The sequence below is a fragment of the Felis catus genome, chromosome X (assembly GCF_018350175.1).
Source record: "Felis catus isolate Fca126 chromosome X, F.catus_Fca126_mat1.0, whole genome shotgun sequence".
In the NCBI taxonomy this organism is placed as follows: Eukaryota; Metazoa; Chordata; class Mammalia; order Carnivora; family Felidae; genus Felis; species Felis catus.
This window is the reverse complement of record NC_058386.1, coordinates 65,483,169-65,503,722: the sequence shown is the minus strand read 5'-3', so window position 1 is coordinate 65,503,722 and position 20,554 is coordinate 65,483,169. Positions and strand designations below refer to the sequence as shown.

The following is a 20,554-nucleotide window of genomic DNA, read 5'->3' as shown; positions in this document are numbered from 1 at the left end:
AAAATGTAGGGGTTGGATATGATGATATGTAAATGCCTTTTAGCTCTAAAAAATCTTGAGATTCGTTCACCCAACATTTGCTAAGCACCTTCACCTGCTTCAGGTACTGTGCTAGGTACTGGGGACATTCAAATATATACAAAACATTCTTCATAAAAACTCAACCAAAACTTACAAAAGAAATAGAGATATGATGGAACACACTTAGTTGCCCAAATTCTCATACCATGCTAATGAGTAGTTACAATTTAAATTGGCATAACCACTTTGGAAAGCAATTTAGTAATATCTACAGTCTGCTCTTGACATAGCAGAGTGATCCTATTAAAACAGGTCAGATCATGTCATTCTTATGCTCAAAACCTTCCCGTTGCTCCACATCTGATTCAAATTAAAAGCCAAATTCCTTGCAATGGCCTATAATACCCTATGGGATCTGCCTCACCCCCTTTTTCTGACCTTATCTTCTACTGGATCTGCCTCACCCCCTTTTTCTGAACTTATCTTCTATTACTGCTTATTACTCTACTTAGGGACTTGGCTTCCTTGTTATTTCCCAAACACACCAAGTACATTTTTGTCTAAAATCCATTTCATGTGCCAGTCTGAATGTTTTTCCTCCATCTTGTAGATATCCTCATTGCCCACTCTCCTTTCAGTTCTTTATTCTGATGTCATTTTTTTTTATGTCTTTCCTGATCATCCTACTTAAAAGTGCATCAACAGCGTACCCACATGCTCTGTACTCCCTATCTGCCATCCCTGCTTTATTTTTCACCATAGTACATATCACCTTTCTAATATACCATATTGATGCATTAAAAAGCAGCAACTAGCATAAAATATAGGTGCTCAATTAGTATTTCTTTTTTTTAATGGTAAAGATTATTTATTTGAAACAAAAATTAAATTTTTCACTTGTAAAATTCTTTTTTATTGATTATTGTATTTTTATTTTTATTTCTTAAATTTATTGTTAAAGTTAGCTGACATACATTGTAGTCTTGGCTTCAGTAGATTCGTGTGATTCATCACTTACATACAACAAACACCCAGTGCTCACCCAACAAGTTCCTCAATGCCCATCACCCATTTTCCCCACCCCAACCCCCCATCCCCATCAACCATCAATTCCCTGTATTTAAGAGTCTCTTATGATTTACCTCCCTCTCTGTGTTTATCTTACTTTTCCTTCTCTTCCCCTATGGTCATCTGTTACATTTCTCAAATTCCACATATGAGTGAAATCATATTATATCTGTCTTTCTCTGACTGACTTCTCTTACCATAATGCCCTTCAGTTCCATCCACGTTGTTGCAAGTGGCGAGATTTCATTGTTTTTCATCGCTGAGTAGTATTCCATTATGTATATATACCACATCTTCTTTATCCATTCATCATAGATGGACATTTGGGCACTTTCCATGATTTGGCTATTGTTGATAGTGCTGCTATAAACATTGGAGTATATGTGCCCCTTCAAATCAGCACTCCTGAATCCTTTGGATAAATTCCTAGTAGTGCTATTGCTGGGTCATAAGGTAATTCTATTTTTAATTTTTTGAGGAACATCCACACTGTTTTCTAGAATAGCCGCACCAGTTTTCATTTCCACCAATAGTGCAAGAGGGCTCCCCTTTCTCCACATCCTCACCAACATCTGATGTTTCCTGAGTTGTTATTGTGGACATTCTGACAGGTGTGAGGTGGTATCTCATTGTGGTTTTGATTTATATTTCCCTAATGATGAGCAATGTTGAGCATCTTTTCATTTTTTGTTTGCCATCTGGATGTCTTCTTTGGGAAAGTGTCTATTCATGTCTTCCACCCATTTCTTCACAGGGTTATTTGCTTTTTGTGTGTTGAGTTTGGTAAATTCTTTATAGATTTTTGATACTAACCCTTAATCCGATATGTCATTTGTAAATATCTTCTCCCATGCCGTAGGTTTTGTTGATTGTTTCCTTCACTGTACAGAGCTTTTTATCTTGATGAGGTCCCAATAGTTCATTTTTGCTTTTATTTTCCTTGCCTCTGGAGATTTGTCTAGTAAGAAGTTGCTGCCACTGAGGTCATAGAGTTTGCTGCCTGTTTTTTCTTATAGGATTTTGGTGGTTTCCTGTCTCACATTTAGGTTTTTCATCTATTTTGAATTTATTTTTGTGTATGGTGTGAGAAAGTGGTACAGTTTCATTCTTCTGCATGTTGCTGTCTAGGTCTCCCAGCACCATTTGCTGAAGAGATTGTCTTTTTTTTCCATTGGATACTATTTCCTTCTTGATTGAAGATTAGTTGGCCATATATTTGTGGATCCAGTTCTGGATTCTATATTCTATTCCATTGGTCTTATGTGTCTGTTTTTGTGCCAGTACCATACTATCTTGATGATTACAGCTTTGTAATACAGGTTAAAGTCCATGATTATGATTCCTCCATCTTGGATTTTCATTTTCCACATTACTTTGGCTTTTCAGTGTCTTTTGTGGTTCCATGCAAATTTTAGGATTGTTTGTTCTATTTCTGTGAAAAATACTGGTGCTATTTTGATTAGGATTGCACCAAATGTATAGATTGCTTTGGATAGTATCAAAAATTTTAATGATGTTTGTTCTTCTCATCCATGAACATGGAATGTTTTTCCATTTCTTTGTATTTTCTTCAGTTTCTTTTACAAGCTTTCTATAGTTTTGAGCATACAGATCTTTTACCTATTTGGTTAGCTTTATTCCTAGGTATTTTATGGTTTTTGGTACAGTTGTAAATGGGATTGATCCCATGATATCTCTTTCTGTTGCTTCATTATTGGTGTTTAGAAATGCAACAGATTTCTGTACATTGATTCTATATCCTGCAACTTTGCTAAATTCATGTATCAGTTCTAGCAGCTTTTTGGTGGAGTCTTCCAGGTTTTCCACATAGAGTATCATGTCATCTGCAAAAAGTCAAAGTTTGACTTCTTTGCCAATTTAGATGCCTTTTATTTCATTTTGTTGTCTGATTGCTGAGGCCAGGACTTCAAACACTATGTTAAACAGCAGTAGTGAGAGTGGACATCTCTATCGTGTTCCTGATCTCAAGGGGAAAGCTCTCAGTTTCTCCTCATTGAGGATGATATTAGGTGTGGGCTTTTCATATATGGCTTTTATGATGTGAAGGTATGTTCCTTATATCCTGACTTTCTTGAGGGTTTTTATTAAGAAAGGATGCTGTATTTTGTCAAATGCTTTTTCTGCATCTATTGACAGGATCACATGGTTCTTATCCTTTCTTCTATTAATGTGATGTATCATGTTGTTTTATTTGCAAATATGGGACTAGCCCTGCAGCCTGGGAATGAATCCCATTTGACCATAGTGAATAATTCTTTTAATATGGTGTTGAATTAGATTTGCTAGTATCTTGTTGAGAATTTTTGCATCCATGTTCATCAGGGAGATTGGCTTGTGATTGTCCTTTTTAGTGGGGTCTTTGTGTGGTTTTAGAATCAAAGTAATGCTGGATTCATAGAATGAACTTGGCAGCTTTCCTTCCACTTCTGTTTTTTAGAACAGCTTCAGAAGAATAGGTATTAACTCTGCTTTAAATATCTTATAGAATTCTCCTGGGAAGCTATCTGGTCCAGGACTCTTATTTGTTGGGAGATTTTGGATAATCGATTCAATTTGTTTGCTCATTATGGGTTTGTTCAAATTTTACTTCTTCCCATTTGACTTTTTTTTTTAATGTTTATTTTTGAGAAAGAGAGAGACAGAGCGTGAGCAAGGGAGGGGCACAGAGAGAGGGAGATACAGAATCCAAAGCCAACTCCAGGCTCTGAGCTGTCAGTACAGAGCCTGATGAAGGGCTTGAGCCCACAGACCACGAGAGCATGACCTGAGCCAAAGTCAGACACCTAACCGAGTCATCTAGGTGTCCCCATTTGAGTTTTGATAGTATGTGAGTGTCTAGGACTTTGTCCATTTCTTCCAAATTGTCCAGCTTGGTGTCATGAAATTTTTCATACTATTCTCTAATTGTATTTCTGTGTTATTGGTTGTGATTTCTCCTCTTTGATTCCTGGTTTGATTTATCTGTTTGGGTCCTCTTTTCTTTTTGAGAAATCTGGCTAAGGGTTTATCAGTTTTGTTTATTATTTCAAAAAACAAGCTCTTGGATTTGTTAATCTGTTCTTTTTTTTATGGATTCTGTATTGTTTATTTCTGCTCTACTCTTTATTATTTCCCTTCTGCTGGCTTTGGGCTGTCTTTGCTGCTGCCTTTCTAGTTCCTTTAGGTGTGAGTTTAGGTTATATATTTGGTTCCTTTCTTGCTTCTTGAGATAGGCCTGAACTGCAATGTATTTTTCTCTTAGGACTGCCTTTTTCTGCATCCCAAAGGGTTTGGACTATTGTGTTTTCATTTTCATTTCCTTCCATATATTTTTTTAAACTTCTTCCTTAATATCCTATTTTGACCCATTCGTTAGTAGGATGTTCTCTAATCTCCCTCTTTAACCTCTTTAACACTTCCTCAAAGCCATTGGCTGGAAAAATAAGAGAAAATCAGCATTTTCATGAGTTTTTGCCACCAGTGGGGCTCAAAGACTGGAATTTGGGAGGTCTGAGGGCCCATGTGCGATACAGTTGTGAGGGTGCAGCCCTGCTCCTGGGGAGAAGACAGTCAAGCATCTCCAGGGCAAATAGCACAACCTGCAGATTGCTTGGGGAACTGGAAAGGAGACTATTCCCTCTTCTTGCAGTACATCTATGAGAAGTGTCATTGCCTCTAGGGACAAGGGAGTCAGTGGGTGCCATTTCACTCCCCTGCCCCTCAGCATAGGCTCACAGACACTTGCTAAGTGTAGTTAACCTAGACACAGGCTGTTTATCCTGCTTTGCTTCAAATCCCATGCCTCTCTGGCATGTATGCCCTTCTGGATCTAACCTGTATCACTCCCAGCATGGCTAGACCCTCTCCAAGAAGATCAGCACAGGTTTCTGGAACACCAGGTCCCTTAAGTTTGGCATTTTGAAAGTCAGCAGGCTTGGCTATGATACAGCCCAAGGCCCTAGCGCACTATGCTGCACTAGGTAGGCAAGCAACCTGGAGACAGTGTGAAAACAGCAATTGAAAAACACAGGATACACAAAGGAAAATTATTCACTATTCTGGGAGGGCTTCCCTGAGAGCAGCGAGCACAGATTCCCATCTCTGCAGGTAAAGGAGCTGGCTGATGCCATTTCCCTTCCCCACTTCCTCAGCACAAACCAATTTCAGTAAATAGCAAAGCACTGTAAAATCGCTGCCTAACCTGCTTACACCAAGTCCTGCCACCTGCAGTCTGCTGATACTGCTTTTCTTAGGCAGATGTTCCTAAGGATGAACAGAACAGGCATCTTCCCCAGAAGACCAGCAAAATCCCCTCACTCTCATACCATACAGCCTACTGACTGTACATTTCTGCAGTGCTTCAGTTCTAGTGGAAATAACATCAAGTCTCATTTATCAAGCTGACCAGAGCACACCTAGTTAAAACTCATCACACTCTGGCCAAGGTATAAACGCTGTCCACTGTAGGCAAGAAGAGCCTCTACAGACAACTGGCTTGAGGGATAGAGCACCTGAAACACAGCATCAGTTTGCACACAGCACATACCACAGACACATGCTGAAATGCCAGGCCCTGGACATTATATGACCTGACCTCTTCTAAATACCTTCTTCATAGGAGCAGGAAACATAACAGGCTTTTCTAACACAGGAGTCAGAGACATAGACAAAATGCTGAGGTGGAAGAATTCATCCCCCCCAAAAACAGGAAAAGGTCACAGCCAGAGATTTAATCAAAACAGGTAAGTAATATGCCTCATGTATAATTTAAACCAACAATCATAAAGATACTTTCTGGGCTTGAGAAAAGAATGGAAGACATCAGAAAGACCCTAACTGTAGAGATGAAAAAAAAAAAAAACAAAACAGGCAGAAATGCAAAATGTTCAATCTGAGATTCAAAACCGTGTGAATGTAATGACCACAAGGATGGAAGAAGCAGAAAAATGAATAAGTGATATACAAGATAGAAGGGCGCCTGGGTGGCTTGGTTAGTTAAGCATCCGACTTCAGCTCATGTCACGATCTCGTGGTTCGTGAGTTCAAGCCCCATATCAGGCTCTGTGTTGACAGCTCAGAGCCTGAAGCATGCTTCTGATTCTGTGTCTCCCTCTCTCTGTGCCCCTCCCCTAGTCATTCTCATTCATTCATTCATTCTCTCTCTCAAAAATATTTTTAAAAAGTGATGTAGAATATAGAATTATAGAAAATAATGAAGATGAACAAAAGGGATAAAAAAGAGTGATGGATCATGAGAGTAAACTTAGAAAACTCAGTGACTCCATAAAATGTAATAACATTCATATCATAGGAGTCTCGGAAGAAGAAGAGAGAACTAAGGGAGCAAAAGGTTTAGTTGTTGAAATAATAGCTTACAACTTAACTAATATGCGAAAGGAAACAGACATCCAAATCCAGGAAGCACAGAGAACTCCCATAAAAATCAACAAATGCAGACCAACACAAACACATATTGCAATTAAGTTTGCAATATATAGTGATAAAAAATTCCTAAAAGCAAGATAGAGGAGGTTCCTAACATACAGGGGAAGACCCCTCAGGTTAACAGCAAATCTCCTACAGAAACTTGACAAGCTAGGAGTGAGTGGCATGATATATTCAATGTGTTGAATGGGGGAAAATCTGCAGCCAGCGTTACTTTATCCAGCTAGGCCATCATTCAGAATAGAAGGAGAGATGAAGCATTTCCCAGATAAACAAATACTAAAGAAGTTCATGAACACTAAACCAACCCTGCAAGAAATATTAAAGGGTCCTCTTTGAATGGGAAGGAAAGATCAAAAATGACAAAAGACTAGAAAGGAACAGAGAGAATTTCCAGAAACAATGACAAAACAAGTAATAAAATGGCAATAAATACATACCTATCCATAATAACTCTGCATGTAAATGGACTAAATGCTCCAATAGAAAGACTTTGGGTGTCAGAATGGATAGAAAAACAAGACCCATCTATTTGCCGCCTACAAGAGACTCACTTTAGACCTAAAGATATCTGCATATTGAAAGTGAGGGGATGGGGGCGCCTGGGTGGCGCAGTCGGTTAAGCGTCCGACTTCAGCCAGGTCACAATTTCGCGGTCCGGGAGTTCGAGCCCCGTGTCGGGCTCTGGGCTGATGGCTCAGAGCCTGGAGCCTGTTTCCGATTCTGTGTCTCCCTCTCTCTCTGCCCCTCCCCCGTTCATGCTCTGTCTCTCTCTGTCCCAAAAATAAATAAATGTTGAAAAAAAAATTAAAAAAAAAAAAAAAGAAAGTGAGGGGATGGAGAACTATTTACCATGCTAATGGATGTCAAAAGAAAGCTAGAGTAGGTATACTTTTATCAGACAAATGAGATTTTAAACCAAACACTGTAAGAAGAGATGAAGGGTACTGTATCATAATAAAGGGGACTATCTAGCAAGAAGATCTAACAATTGTAAATATTTATGCCCCCAGCATGAAACACCCAAATATATAAAACAATAACAAACATAAAGGTACTCATTGATAAAAATACAATAATAGTAGGGGACTTTAACACCTCACTTACATAGATCATCTAAGGATAAAATCAAGAAAACAAAAGCTTTCAGTGACACTCTGGACCAGATGGACTTAACAAATATATTCAGAATATTTCATCCTAAAGCAGCAGAATACACATTCTTTTCAAGTGCACATGGGACATTCTCCAGAATATATCACATACTAGCTCACAAATCAGGTCTCAACAAATACAAAAGTTTGAGGTCATACCATACATATTTTCTGCCCACAACTCTATGAAATTTGAAGTAAACCATTAAAAAATTTTGGTAAGACCACAAATACATGGAAGATAAACAACATGCTACTAAAGAATGGACTAATCAGTAAATTAAAGAAGATTTATAAAAATGGAAGCAAATGGAAATGAAAACACAATGGTCCAAACCTTTGGGATGTAATAAAATGGTAATAAGAGGAAAGTATATAGTAATACAGGCCTATCTCAAGAAGCAAGAAAATTCTCAACCTCACACCTAAAGGAGCTAGAAAAAGAATGACAAATGAGGCCTAAAGACAGCAGAAGTGAAATAATAAAATTAGAGCAGAAATAAATGACATAGACGCTAAAAAGCAGTAGAAGAGATCAATGAAACCAACAGTTGGTTCTTTTAAAATATTAATGACAAACCCACAGCGACATTTATCAAAAAGAAACAGAAAGGACCCAAGTAAGTAAAGTTACAAATGAGATGGGAGAAATAACCAAAACCACAGAAATACAATTATAAGAGAATGTTATGAAAAATTATATGCAACCAGAACAGACAACCTAGAAGAAATGGATGAATTCCTAGAAACATATAAGCTACCAAAACTGAAACAGGAAGAAATAGAAAATTTGAAGAGACCAATAGCCTGCAAAGAAATTAAATCAGTAATCAAAAATCGCCCAACAAACAAAAGCCCAGGGCCAGATGGCTACACAGGGGAATTCTACCAAACATTTAAGGAAGAGTTAATACATATTCCTCGCAAATTACTCCAAAAAAAAAAAAAAGAAAGAAATAGAAGGAAAACTTCAAAACTCGTTCTATGAAGCCAGCATTACCCTTATTCCAAAACCAAAGACTCCACTAAAAAAGCATTATGGGACAATATCCCTGATGAACATGGATGCAAAAATTCTCAATAAGATACTAGCAAATCAAATCTAGCAGTACATTAAAACAATCATTCACCATGATCAAGTGGAATTTATTCTTGGGCTGTAAGGTGTTTCAATATTCACAAATCAATCCGTGAGATGTACCACATTAATAAAAGAAAGGATATGAACTATACAATAGATGCAAAAAATGCATTTGACAAAGTACAACACTCATTCTTGATAAAAACCCTCAAAAAAGTTGGGAAAGATGAGACATACCTCAGTGTCATAAAGGCCATATACGAAAAGCTCAGAGCTAATATCCTCAATGAGGAAAAACTGAGACCTTTTCCTCTATGGTCAGGAACAACACAGGAATGTCCACTCTCACCACGATTATGTATGACAGTATTAGAAGTCCTAGCCTTAGCAATCAGACAACAAAAAGGTATCCAAATAAAGGAAGAAATCAAACTTTTACTTATTACATATGACATGAAATCATCTATATAGAAAACCCAAAAGACCACCAAAAAGCTGTTCAAACTGATACATGAATTCAGTAAAGTATCAGGATATAAAGTCAATGTACAGAAATCTGTTGCATTTCTCTACGCCAATAATGAAGCAGCAAAAAGAGAAATCAAGAAATCAATACCATCTACAATTGCACTAAAAACCATAAGATGCTGAGGAATCATCCAAAGAGGTAAAAGATCTCTACTCTGGAAACTAAAACACTGATGATACAAATTGAAGAGGAAACAAAGAAATGGAAAGACATTCCATGCCCATGGATTGGAAGAATATTGTTAAAATGTTTATACTATCCAAAGCAGTCAACACATTTATTGCAATCCCTATGAAAATACCACCGGCAGTTTTCACAGAGCTAGAACAAACAATATTGACATTTGTATGGAACCACAAAAGACGCCAAACAGCCAACACAATTTTGAAAAAGAAAAGCAAAGCTGGAGGCATTGCAAACGTGGCCATCAAGTTATATTACAAAGCTGTAGTGATCAAGACAGTATGGTACTGGAAAAAAAAACCAGACATAGATCAATGGAAACGAATAGAAAACCTAGAAATGGACCCACAAATTTATGGTGAACTAATCTTCAGCAAAGGAAAAAATATCCAATGGGGAAAAGAGTTTCTTTTTTTAAAAATTTTTTTATGTTTATTCATTTTTAAAAGAGAGCATATGCAGGGGTGGGGCGGAGAGAGAGGGGGACACAGAATACAAAGCAGGATCCAGGCTCTGAGCTGTCAGCAACAGAGCCCAACATGGGACTTGAACTCACGAACTGCAAGATCATGACCTGAGCCAAAGTCAGATGTTCAACCGACTGAGCCACCCAGGCGCCCCGGAAAAAGAGTTTCTTTAACAAATGGTGTTGGGAAAACTGGACAATAACATGGAAAAGAATGAAACTGGACCACTTTCTCACACCATATGCAAAAATAAATTCAAAATGGATGAATTACTTAAATATGAGGCAGGGAAATCATCAAAACCCTAGAGGAGAACACAGCCAGTAACCTCTATGACATTGGCTGTAGCAAGTTCTTACTAGATAGATCTCCTGAGGCAAAGGAACCAAAAGAAAAAATAAACTATTTGAACTTCATCAAGATGAACAGCTTCAGCATATCAAAGGAAACAATGAAAAAACTATAAGGCAACCTTTGGAATGTGAGAAGATATTTGACATTGACATATCTGATAGAAAAACTTGTAAAACCCAACATCCAGAAAACAAATAATATAGTTAATAAATAGGCTGAAGACATGTATACACATTTCTTCAAAGGAATGTCACAGATGGCTAACAGACACATGAAAAAATACTCAACATCACTCATCATTAGGAAAATGCAAATCAAAGCTACAATGAGATATCACCTCACACCTGTCAGAATGGCTAAAATTAACAACCAGGAAACAACAGAGGTTGGCAAAGATGCAGAGAAAAGGGAACCCTCTTACACTGTTCCTGGGATGCAAAATGGTGAAGCCACTCTGGAAAACAGTAAGAAGTTTCCTCAAAAAGTTAGAACTACCCTACAACCTAGCAATGGCACTACTAGGTATTTACCCAAGAGATACAAAAGTACTGATTCAAAGTGATACATGCATCCAGATATTTAGAGCAGCATTATCAACCCTAGCCAAATTATGGAAGGAGTCCAAATGCCCATCAACTGATGAATGGATAAAGATGTGGTATATATACAATGGAATATTACTCATCCATAAAAAAAAACAAACAAAATCTTGTGTTTTGCAATGTTGTGGATGTAGTTAGGGAGTGTCATGCTAAGTGAAATGTCAGACATAGACAAATACTGTATGATTTCACTCATTTGTAGTATTTAGAAACAAAACAGATGAACATAGGGGGAAATAAAAATAAGAGTGACAGACCAGAAAGTGGATTCTCAACTGTTGAGAACAAACTGAGGGTTACTGGAGGAGAGGTGGTCAGTTTCATGCTCTAAATCGGTGCTGGTTAGTACGGGGGAGGGCATTTGTTGTGATGAATGCTGGCTGTTTTATGTAGGTGCTGAATAGCTAAATTCTTCACCTGAAGGTAATATACTATGTTAACTTACTTGAATTTAAATAAAAACTTGAAAAAAGAAAAAAAAGGTAAATTGGGCTAGAACAGAGCTTAAGAAACTGATTCACTGCATTAAAGAGAGCTACATTACTCAGATTAAAATTATAAGTGAACATCATTGCTGATATTTTTCACATAACCTCATATTTGAAGGCTTTATAATTTTAACATTATTGAGAGAACTAAATTATTTTCTGAAGTAATTTAGCTCCCTCTGGTGGTAAAAAACATATTTTTTAAAACTTTCTTTTAAAAATTGTAGACCAGGTCACTGAGTGGCTCAGTTGGTTAAGAGTCTGACTTTGGCTCAAATTATGATCTCACGGTTTGTGGGTTCAAGCCCCTCTTTGGGCCCTGTGCTGACAGGTCAGAGCCTGGAGCCTGCTTCGGATTCTTTGTCTCTCTTCCCCTCTCTCTCTGCCCCTCCCTCACTCAGGCTGTCTCTCTTCTCAGAAATAAACAAACATTAAAAAAATTGTAGACTAGTTCTGCTGCTGCTGCTGCTTCTGCTTCTTCTGCTGCTCAGCTTCAGCTTCTAGTGCTTCTTCTGTTTCTGCTTCTGTTGCTTCTTCCACTGTGCTGCTTTTACTGTTGCTGCTGTTGCTTCTGCTGCTTCTGCCACTGCTGCTGCTGATTCTCCTGCTCCTGCCCCTCCTGATCCTCCTGCTGCTGCTGCTTCTGCTGTTGCTGCTGCTGCTTCTCATGCTCTTTATCCTGCTGCTTCTGATGCTTCTGCTGGTTCTGCTGTTGCTCGTTCTGCTTCTGCTGCTTCTCATGCTCCTTCTGCTCCTCCTTCTGCTGCTGCTGCTGCTGCTTCTGTTTATGGTGTTTCTTCTGCTTCTGCTGCTGTTTCTTCTGCTACTGCTGCTGCTTCTGCTGCTGCTGCTTCTGCTCCTCCTCCTGGTCCTCTCCCGGTCCCTTCCTTTTCAACTTAGTTGACATACAGTATAGTCTTGGCTTCAGGAGTAGAACCCAGTGATTCATCTTTTATATATGATACCCAGTGCTCATCCCTAAAAGTGCCCTCCTTAATGCCCATCATCCATTTAACCCACCCCCACAATCCTCAGTTCTCTGCATTTAAGAGTCTCTTATAGTTTGATTCCCTCTCTGTTTTTATCTTATTTTTCCTTCCCTTCCCCTGTTCATTTGTTGAATTTCTCAGATTCCACATATGAGTGAAATCATATGGTATCTGTCTTTCTCTGATTTCTTTTGCTTATCCAAATATCCTCTAGTTCCATCTACATTGTTGCAAAGCAGTGCTATCAACAAAAGCCAAATTATGGAAAGAGCCCAAGTGTCCATCAACTGATGAATGGATAAAGAAGATGTGGTATGCATGCATGCATGTGTGTGTGTATAATGGAATACTACTCAGCGGTAAAAATGAATTTTTGTCATTTGCAGTTCTTTTTTTTAAAGCAAAATCATAAAAACCATGTACAATGAGATACCATTAAAATACAAGTTCTCATTTTCTTATTCCAGAACCAAGTGGCTATGCTGCTTCAAGAAATGGCAGATGAAGCTGGGTAAGAAATTATTTGAGTGCTTTTGGATAATGTTGATTTAATATCTTTGGGTCTAAAATTATATAATGCAAATAAAGGTATTTGTCTTTATGAGAAATAGAGTTAGATTTTTGACCCTAGAATTTATTGTTGGAAGATCCTTTGAAGCAGTCATCCAACATTTTTCCATGCTCATAAAATGTGGCTCTGCTTAGATCATCCTAATATCTTCTTAACAATCTCTGGAGATGCATTCATTTAGTTGTTGATAAGAAATGGAGGAAGGTAACTGAGGAGGGCAGGAGTTTTTAAACATTTCCTCAATACCTTCAGTATCTTCTGTGTTCAACATGTATCAAATGTTTGGATTTTTTAAACTAGATCTTCCAAAACAATTTTGCTGTGATTGGGCCATTAAGTTTTAAGCCCAGCTTGAGTCCTGAAATCTGAGAAATATGTGCAAAATATTCAAGGAGTTCAAAAGATGTCAACATTACATCATTGCATATGGTCTTTTTTAAAAATGTAAATGACACCCTTTCTGGTACTGCTATTGGAAATAGAGTTTGTGTTAACGGGATGTTTATTTCAGGTCCTTCCTGTTTGAGGGGAATAAGTTGATCATGATAATATCTATGCTATAGAAGTCATGTTATATCATTAGTCTCTGGTATATTGTTTACTTCAAGAAAACATTGTATTAAAGAATAAAAATACATTTTTCAAACACATAGAGTAAAACTGGGTGATACTAAATTTTATACTTTATCATCAAAGGTAGAGTAATAGATTGAAATATAGTTTATGTACTCTATTATTTTCTCCTGGGAAGAGAAGATTTGAAGACAGGTGGAAAATTTAACTGATGAATATTATTCTAGTGTCTAATGCCTGATTAATATGAACAATTAAGTTTATTGGCTCCTTATATCACTAATGAATCTTTAGTAAAATTAAAACACGGGTTAGTAAATCAGGTTTGCAGTATTTGAGAAAAGAGCTGGGGGTTAGGTAGTACAGTATTTGGCTTTGTTAGTATCCTGATGCAGCCCACATATTGACAGGCAGGTAGCAGGAATGGTGACTTTTGTTAAGTATTATAAAAGATACCAAGGTATTGAGTATCAGAAGACTCCATCTTAGTAGTATGAGGCTAAGGACTTGTTTCTGTTCCTACCAAAGACTAAATAAGAAGATTGGGCTTGAAAATACAGCAAGAGAGGTATTGTAAAAGGGACATTGCCACATTATAGCTTTCCTGACCTTCAGTGGAAAACCAAGTTTAACAGACAACTTTTTGATAAGATTTAGAGAAGGATTTCTCAACCTCAACACTATTGACATTTTGGGCTAAATGTTCTGTGAATTTGTAGGATGTTTGGTAGCATCACTGTTCTCTACCCACAAGATAAAAGTAGCAGTACTGGCAGTATAAAATGTCTCCAGACATTGTCAAATGTTCCTTAGGGGCGGAAGGTCAAAATTAAAAGAGATGAGATATATCCATAATGGGTGGTGACTGGAGCAGTAGAAACAGGTAGACCACTGATGTCAAAATACTAATGCCCATCCTTAAAGATGTTTAAGTATCCAAATTTTGTTTCTTTGTGATTCCCTCAACAAAATTTAGCATAGCATATCTTTATCTTTTAAATAATAATCTGTCTGTAGAATCTCCTAATGACTGCTAAAGTTACTCTATTTTCAGTAGCGTTTTCAAATTGGTTTGCATACAGTGGTCCAGATACAGACAGAAAGGCTAGTTTATATCCTGGAGGAGGAGTATAATAGAGATTAAAATCATGGGCCTTGGAGGCAGACAAACCTGGGTTCAGATCCTATCTATCATTAGAGCAATCTTGGACAAGTGTACTTAACTTGTCTAAACCTCAGTTCTATAGGTAGATGCAATTAATGATTCTGACTAACTTGAAGATAGTTCAGATATTAGGTATGAAACCTGAAGCTATATTTGTCTAGCTTGTTTTATCTTTTTTAGGTATATTAATTTTCCTTCATAGTAGGAGATATATAGTAATCTCCAGTAAATTAAATACATTGAATGACTATTATGTTTGTCTTTTATTCAAATGACCAGATCATTATCCTCTTTGTTGGCTTTTTTATCATAAGATTATCATCCACATGGGATACCATTAGGGCTTAAGAAAAATGCTTTATAATTTATAAATTCATTTATCCTAAGGTGGACATTCAGAAGATGTTTGAGTGCTGTTTACATTTATAAAATTGAATCAGTTTTCTTTTTTTATTTAAATTAAGGTACAATGTTAGGTGGAATATTCAAATTTGCAATAAGCCTATTTTATTGCTTATAATAAGATAAAGAGGAAAATGCCTATATTAACATTAATTTATGCTAATAACTTTTAAATTGTGGCCTTGATCTCAATATGGAACTACCACAGGGTCAAACAGGTTCTGTTGGTACAGGTGTTGCTTCCATGGAACAAGTAAAGAAGTTGGATTTTATCTTGATTGGTATGAATATGTGTATGAATTAAATATATTTATTTATATATAAATATATACACGTTTTTATTTTATGAATAGTATTTTCCTACTATAATATGACATCATAAATTAGCAAAATGTGGTTAACTTTTTAATTTAAATTTTAGTTAGTCAACATACAGTGCAATACTGGCTTCAGGAGTAGAAGTCAGTGATTCATCACTTACATACAACAACCAATGCTCATCACTGCAAGTGCCCTCCCTAATACCCATCACCCATCCAGCCCAAGTCCCACCCTACACCTTCTGTCAACTCTCAGTTTGTTCTAGTCATTAAGAGTATCTTACAATTTATTTCCATCTCTTCTCTTTTTTTCCCTTCCCATGTGTTCGTCTGTTTTGTTTCTTAAACTGCACATATGAATGAAATCATATGGTATTTGTCTTTCTCTGATTAACTTATTTCACTAAGCATAAGTACATTCTAGCTCCATTCACATAATTGTAAATGGCAAGATTTTGTTATTTTTGATGGCTGAGTAATAACTCTTAACTCTGTAATGATGGACATTTCTGTTTGCATGCACGTTTCATTTAGAGATTGAATTCACTTCCCTTTGTAGCTTCTGTTCTGTTAAGTTCTCCATTTATTCCAGAATGTTTAAAAAAGTAAAGTTGCAATGTTGGTTTTTGTGTGAAGATGTGAGGCAAGATTTTAAATCTTATTTAAAATGTGAGCTATTTAAAATATTAGACTTAAATCTGAGGGGAGAAGATGGTGTAGGAGGACGCTGGGCCCACCGTCCCTGCTGATCACATAGATTCCACCCACATCTGCCTAAATAACCCAGAAAACCACCAGAAGACTAGCAGAATGGACTCTCCGGAGCCAAGCGTAGACAAGAGGCCTACGGAAGAGGGTACGAAGGGTGGAGAGGTAGTGTGCGCTACACGGACTGGTGGGAGGGAGCCGGGGCAGAGGGGCAGCCCACCAGCAAAGCAAAGCAGAGCCCCCTAGTCTGGCTTTGCAAAACGGAGGGCCCAGACTCCTTGAGTTCTGAGAGCAGGCGGGACTTAACATCTGGAATGTTATAAGTCAACAGCTCTGCTCCGAGAGCGGGAGGGCTAGAGAACAATGAGAGGGAGAGTTGTTGAGCCCCGGAGGACAGAGCTCAGTTTGGCAGGGAACAAAGGCCCTCGCCAGTGCCATCTCCCTCACCCATCCCCCAGCCAAAATCCCAAAGGGAACCAGCCCCCATCACCAAACTTGCTTGCACCTCGCAAACACCCAGCGCTGTGCTTCTGTGGATCCATCCCTCCGACAGGTCTGCCTGCCTCCCTCCCCTCCCACAGGAGACCACAAACGGCAAAGCAATCTAAGCATGCCCTTCCTGCTCCTCTTCACCTTGCGGATCCACTCCTGCTAATACGCCAGATCCCATCAAAGCAGCACCACAAGCCTAGCAGTGTGCAAGTAGCCCAGACAGGGGCCACACCACTCCACAGTGAGTCCTGCCCCTGGGAGAGGGTACACACCAGTCTGACTGTGTGTGTGGTACACATATGTGGTACATATGTGACACATATGTGGTACACACACCATAAGGTACACACCAGTCTGACTGTGGCCCCAGCGGTGGGCTGGGGACAGACATCTGGGCTGACTGCGGCCCCGCCCACCAACACAAGTTACTCCAGACAGCACAGGGGAAGTGTCCTGCAGTTCTGTGCCACTCCAGGGACTATCCAAAATGACAAAACGGAAGAATTCTCCTCAAAAGCAACTCCAGGAGGTAGTGACAGCTAAAGAATTGATCAAAAACGATTTAAGCAATATAACAGAACAAGAATTTAGAATAATAGTCATAGGGGTGCCTGGGTGGCTCAGTCGGTTGGGCGGCCGACTTTAGCTCAGGTCATGATCTCGCAGTCCGTGAGTTCGAGCCCCGCATCGGGCTCTGTGCTGACAGCTCAGAGCCTGGAGCCTGTTTCGGATTCTGTGTCTCCCTCTCTCTGACCGTCCCTCATTCATGCTCTGTCTCTCTCTGTCTCAAAAATATAAATAAAAAAAAATCTATTTCTAGAATAATAGTCATAAAATTAATTGGTGGGCTTGAAAAAAGTATACAGAACAGCAGAGAATCCCTTGCTACAGATATCAAGGGACTAAGAAACAGTCATGAGAAGCTAAAACATGTTATAAATGAGGCGCAAAACAAAATGGAGGCAACCACAGCTCGGATTGAAGAGGCAGAGTAGAGAATAGGTGAGTTAGAAGATAAAATTATGGAAAAAGAGGAAACTGAGAAAAAGAGAAAAAAATCTAGGAAAATGAGGGGGAGAATTAGAGAACTAAGTGATGCAATCAAGTGCAACAATATCTGAATAATAGGAATTCCAGAAGAGGAAGAGAGAGGGAAAGGGGCTGAAGGCATACTTGAAAATCATAGCTGAGAACTTCCGTGATTTGGGGAAGGAAAAAGGCATTGAAATCCAAGAGGCACAGAGAACTCCCTTCAGACGTAATTTGAATAGATCTTCTACATGATACAGCATAGTGAAACTGGCAAAATACAAGGATAAAGAGAAAATCCTGAAAGCAGCTAGGGATAAACAGGCTCTTACTTATAAAGGGAGACCAATAAGACTAGTGACAGTTCTATCTACTGAAACTTGGAAGGCTAGAAAGGAATGGCAAGACATCTTCAATGTGATGAATAGAAAAAAAAAATGCAGCCGAGAATCCTTTATCCAGCAAGTCTGTCGTTCAGAATAGAAGGAGAGATAAAGGTTTTCCCAAACAAAAACTGAAGGAATTTATCACCACTAAACCAGCCCTACAAGAGATACTAAGGGGGATTCTATGAGTGAAATGTTGCAAGGACCACAAAGTACCAGAGACATTACTACAAGGAGGAAACCTACAGACGTCATAATGACTATAAACCCATATCTTTCTATAATAAAACTGAATGTAAATAGACTAAATGCTCCAACCAAAAGACACAGGGTATCAGAATGGATAAAAAAACAAGACCCATCTATTTGCTCTCTACAAGAGACTCATTTTAGACCCGAGGACACCTTCAGATTGAAAGTGAGGGGATGGAGAACTATCTATCATGCTACTGAAAGTCAAAAGAAAGCTGTAGTAGTCATACTTATAGCAGACAAACTAGACTTTAAATTAAAGGCAGTATGTAACAAGAGATGAAAAAGGGCATTATATAATAATTACAGGATCTATGCATCAGGAAGAGCTAACAAGTATAAATGACAATGCACCAAATACGGAAGCCCACAAATACATAAAACAATTAACACAAACATAAGCAACCTTACTGATAAGAATGTGGTAATTGCAGGGGATTTGAATACTCCACTTACAACATGGGATAGATCATCTAGAAACAGGATCAATAAAGAAACAAGGGCCCTGAATGACACATTGGATCAGATGGACTTGACATATATATTTAGAACTCTGCATCCCAAAGCAGCAGAATACACTTTCATCTCAAGTGCACATGGAACATTCTACAAGATAGATCACATACTGGGTCACAAAACAGCCCTTCATAAGTATAAAAGGACTGAGATCATACCATGCATGCTTTCAGACCACAATGCTATGAAGATTGAAATCAACTACAGAAAAAAGCCTGGAAAACCTCCAAAACCATGGAGGTTAAAGAACACCCTACTAACGAATGAATGGGGCAACCAGGCATTTAGAGAAAAAATTAAAAAATAAATGGAAACAAATGAAAATGAAAATGCAACAATCCAAATGCTTTGGGACACAGCGAAGGCAGTCCTGAGAGGAAAATACATTGCAATCCAGGCCTATCTCAAGAAACAAGAAAAATCCCAAATACAAAATCTAACAGCACACCTAAAGGAACTAGAAGCAGAACAGCAAAGACAGCCTAAACCCAGCAGAAGAAGAGAAATAATAAAGATCAGAGCAGAAATAAACAATATAGGATCTAAAAAAACTGTAGAGCAGATCAACGAAACCAAGAGTTGGTTTTTTGAAAAAATAAACAAAATTGATAAACCTCTAGCCAGGCTTCTCAAAAAGAAAAGGGAGATGACCCAAATAGATAAAATCATGAATGAAAATGCAATTATGACAACCAGTCCCTCAGAAATACAAGCAATTATCAGGCAATACTATGAAAATTTATATGCCAACAAACTGGACAACCTGGAAGAAATGGACATATTCCTAAGTACCCATGCACTTCCAAAACACAAACAGTAAGAAATAGAAAACTTGAACAGACCCACAACCAGTGAACAAATGGAATCAATTATCAAAAATCTCCCAATAAATAAAAGTCCAGGACCAGATGGCTTCCCTTGGGAATTCTACCAGACATTAAAGCAGAGATAATACCTATTCTTTTCAAGCTGTTCCAAAAACTAGAAAGGGAAGAAAACTTCAAGACTCATTCTATGAAACCAGCATTACTTTGATTCCTAAACCAGACAGAAACCCAGCAAAAAAAAGAGAACCACAAGCCAATTTCCCTGATGAATATGGATGTAAAAATTCCCAACAAGATATTAGCAAATCGAATTCAACAGTGTATAAAAAGAATTATGCACCATGATCAAGAGGGATTCATTCCTGGGCTGCAGGGCTGGTTCAACATTCGCAAATCAATCAATGTGATACATCACATGAATAAAAGAAAAGATAATCATATGATCCTGTCAATTGATGCAGAAAAAGCATTTGATAAAATTCAGCATCCTTTCTTAAAAACCCTCAAGAAAGTCGGGATAGAAGGAACATACTTAAACATCATCAAAGCCGTTTATGAAAATCCCACAGCTAATATCCTCAGTGGGGAAAAACTGAGAGCTTTCCCCCTGAGATCAGGAACATGACAGGAATGTCCACTGTCACCGCTGTTGTTTAACATAGTGTTGGAAGTTGAGCATCAGCAATCAGACAACAAAAGGAAATCAAAGGCATCCAAATTGGCAATGATGATGTCAAGCTTTCACTTTTTGCAGATGACATGATATAATACATGGAAAATCCGATAGACTCCACCAAAAGTCTGCTAGAACTGATACATGAATTCAGCACAGTCGCAGGATACAAAATCAATGTACAAAAATCAGTTGTGTTCTTACACACTAATAATGAAGCAACAGAAAAATAAAGAAATTGATCCCATTCACAATTGCA

The 20,554-nt window shown here is 38.1% G+C and overlaps 1 protein-coding gene across 1 annotated transcript in view; it reads left to right on the top strand.

Moving 5' to 3' along the window:
• The window catches only part of LOC101091427 (charged multivesicular body protein 1a-like), a 158,148-nt gene that overhangs the window by 55,485 nt on the left and 82,109 nt on the right, over positions 1-20,554 (top strand). Inside the window, exon 6 of the mRNA XM_045050380.1 lies at positions 12,849-12,892. Coding sequence (XP_044906315.1) covers positions 12,849-12,892 — 44 coding nt within the window. The remainder of the gene's footprint in view (positions 1-12,848; positions 12,893-20,554) is intronic.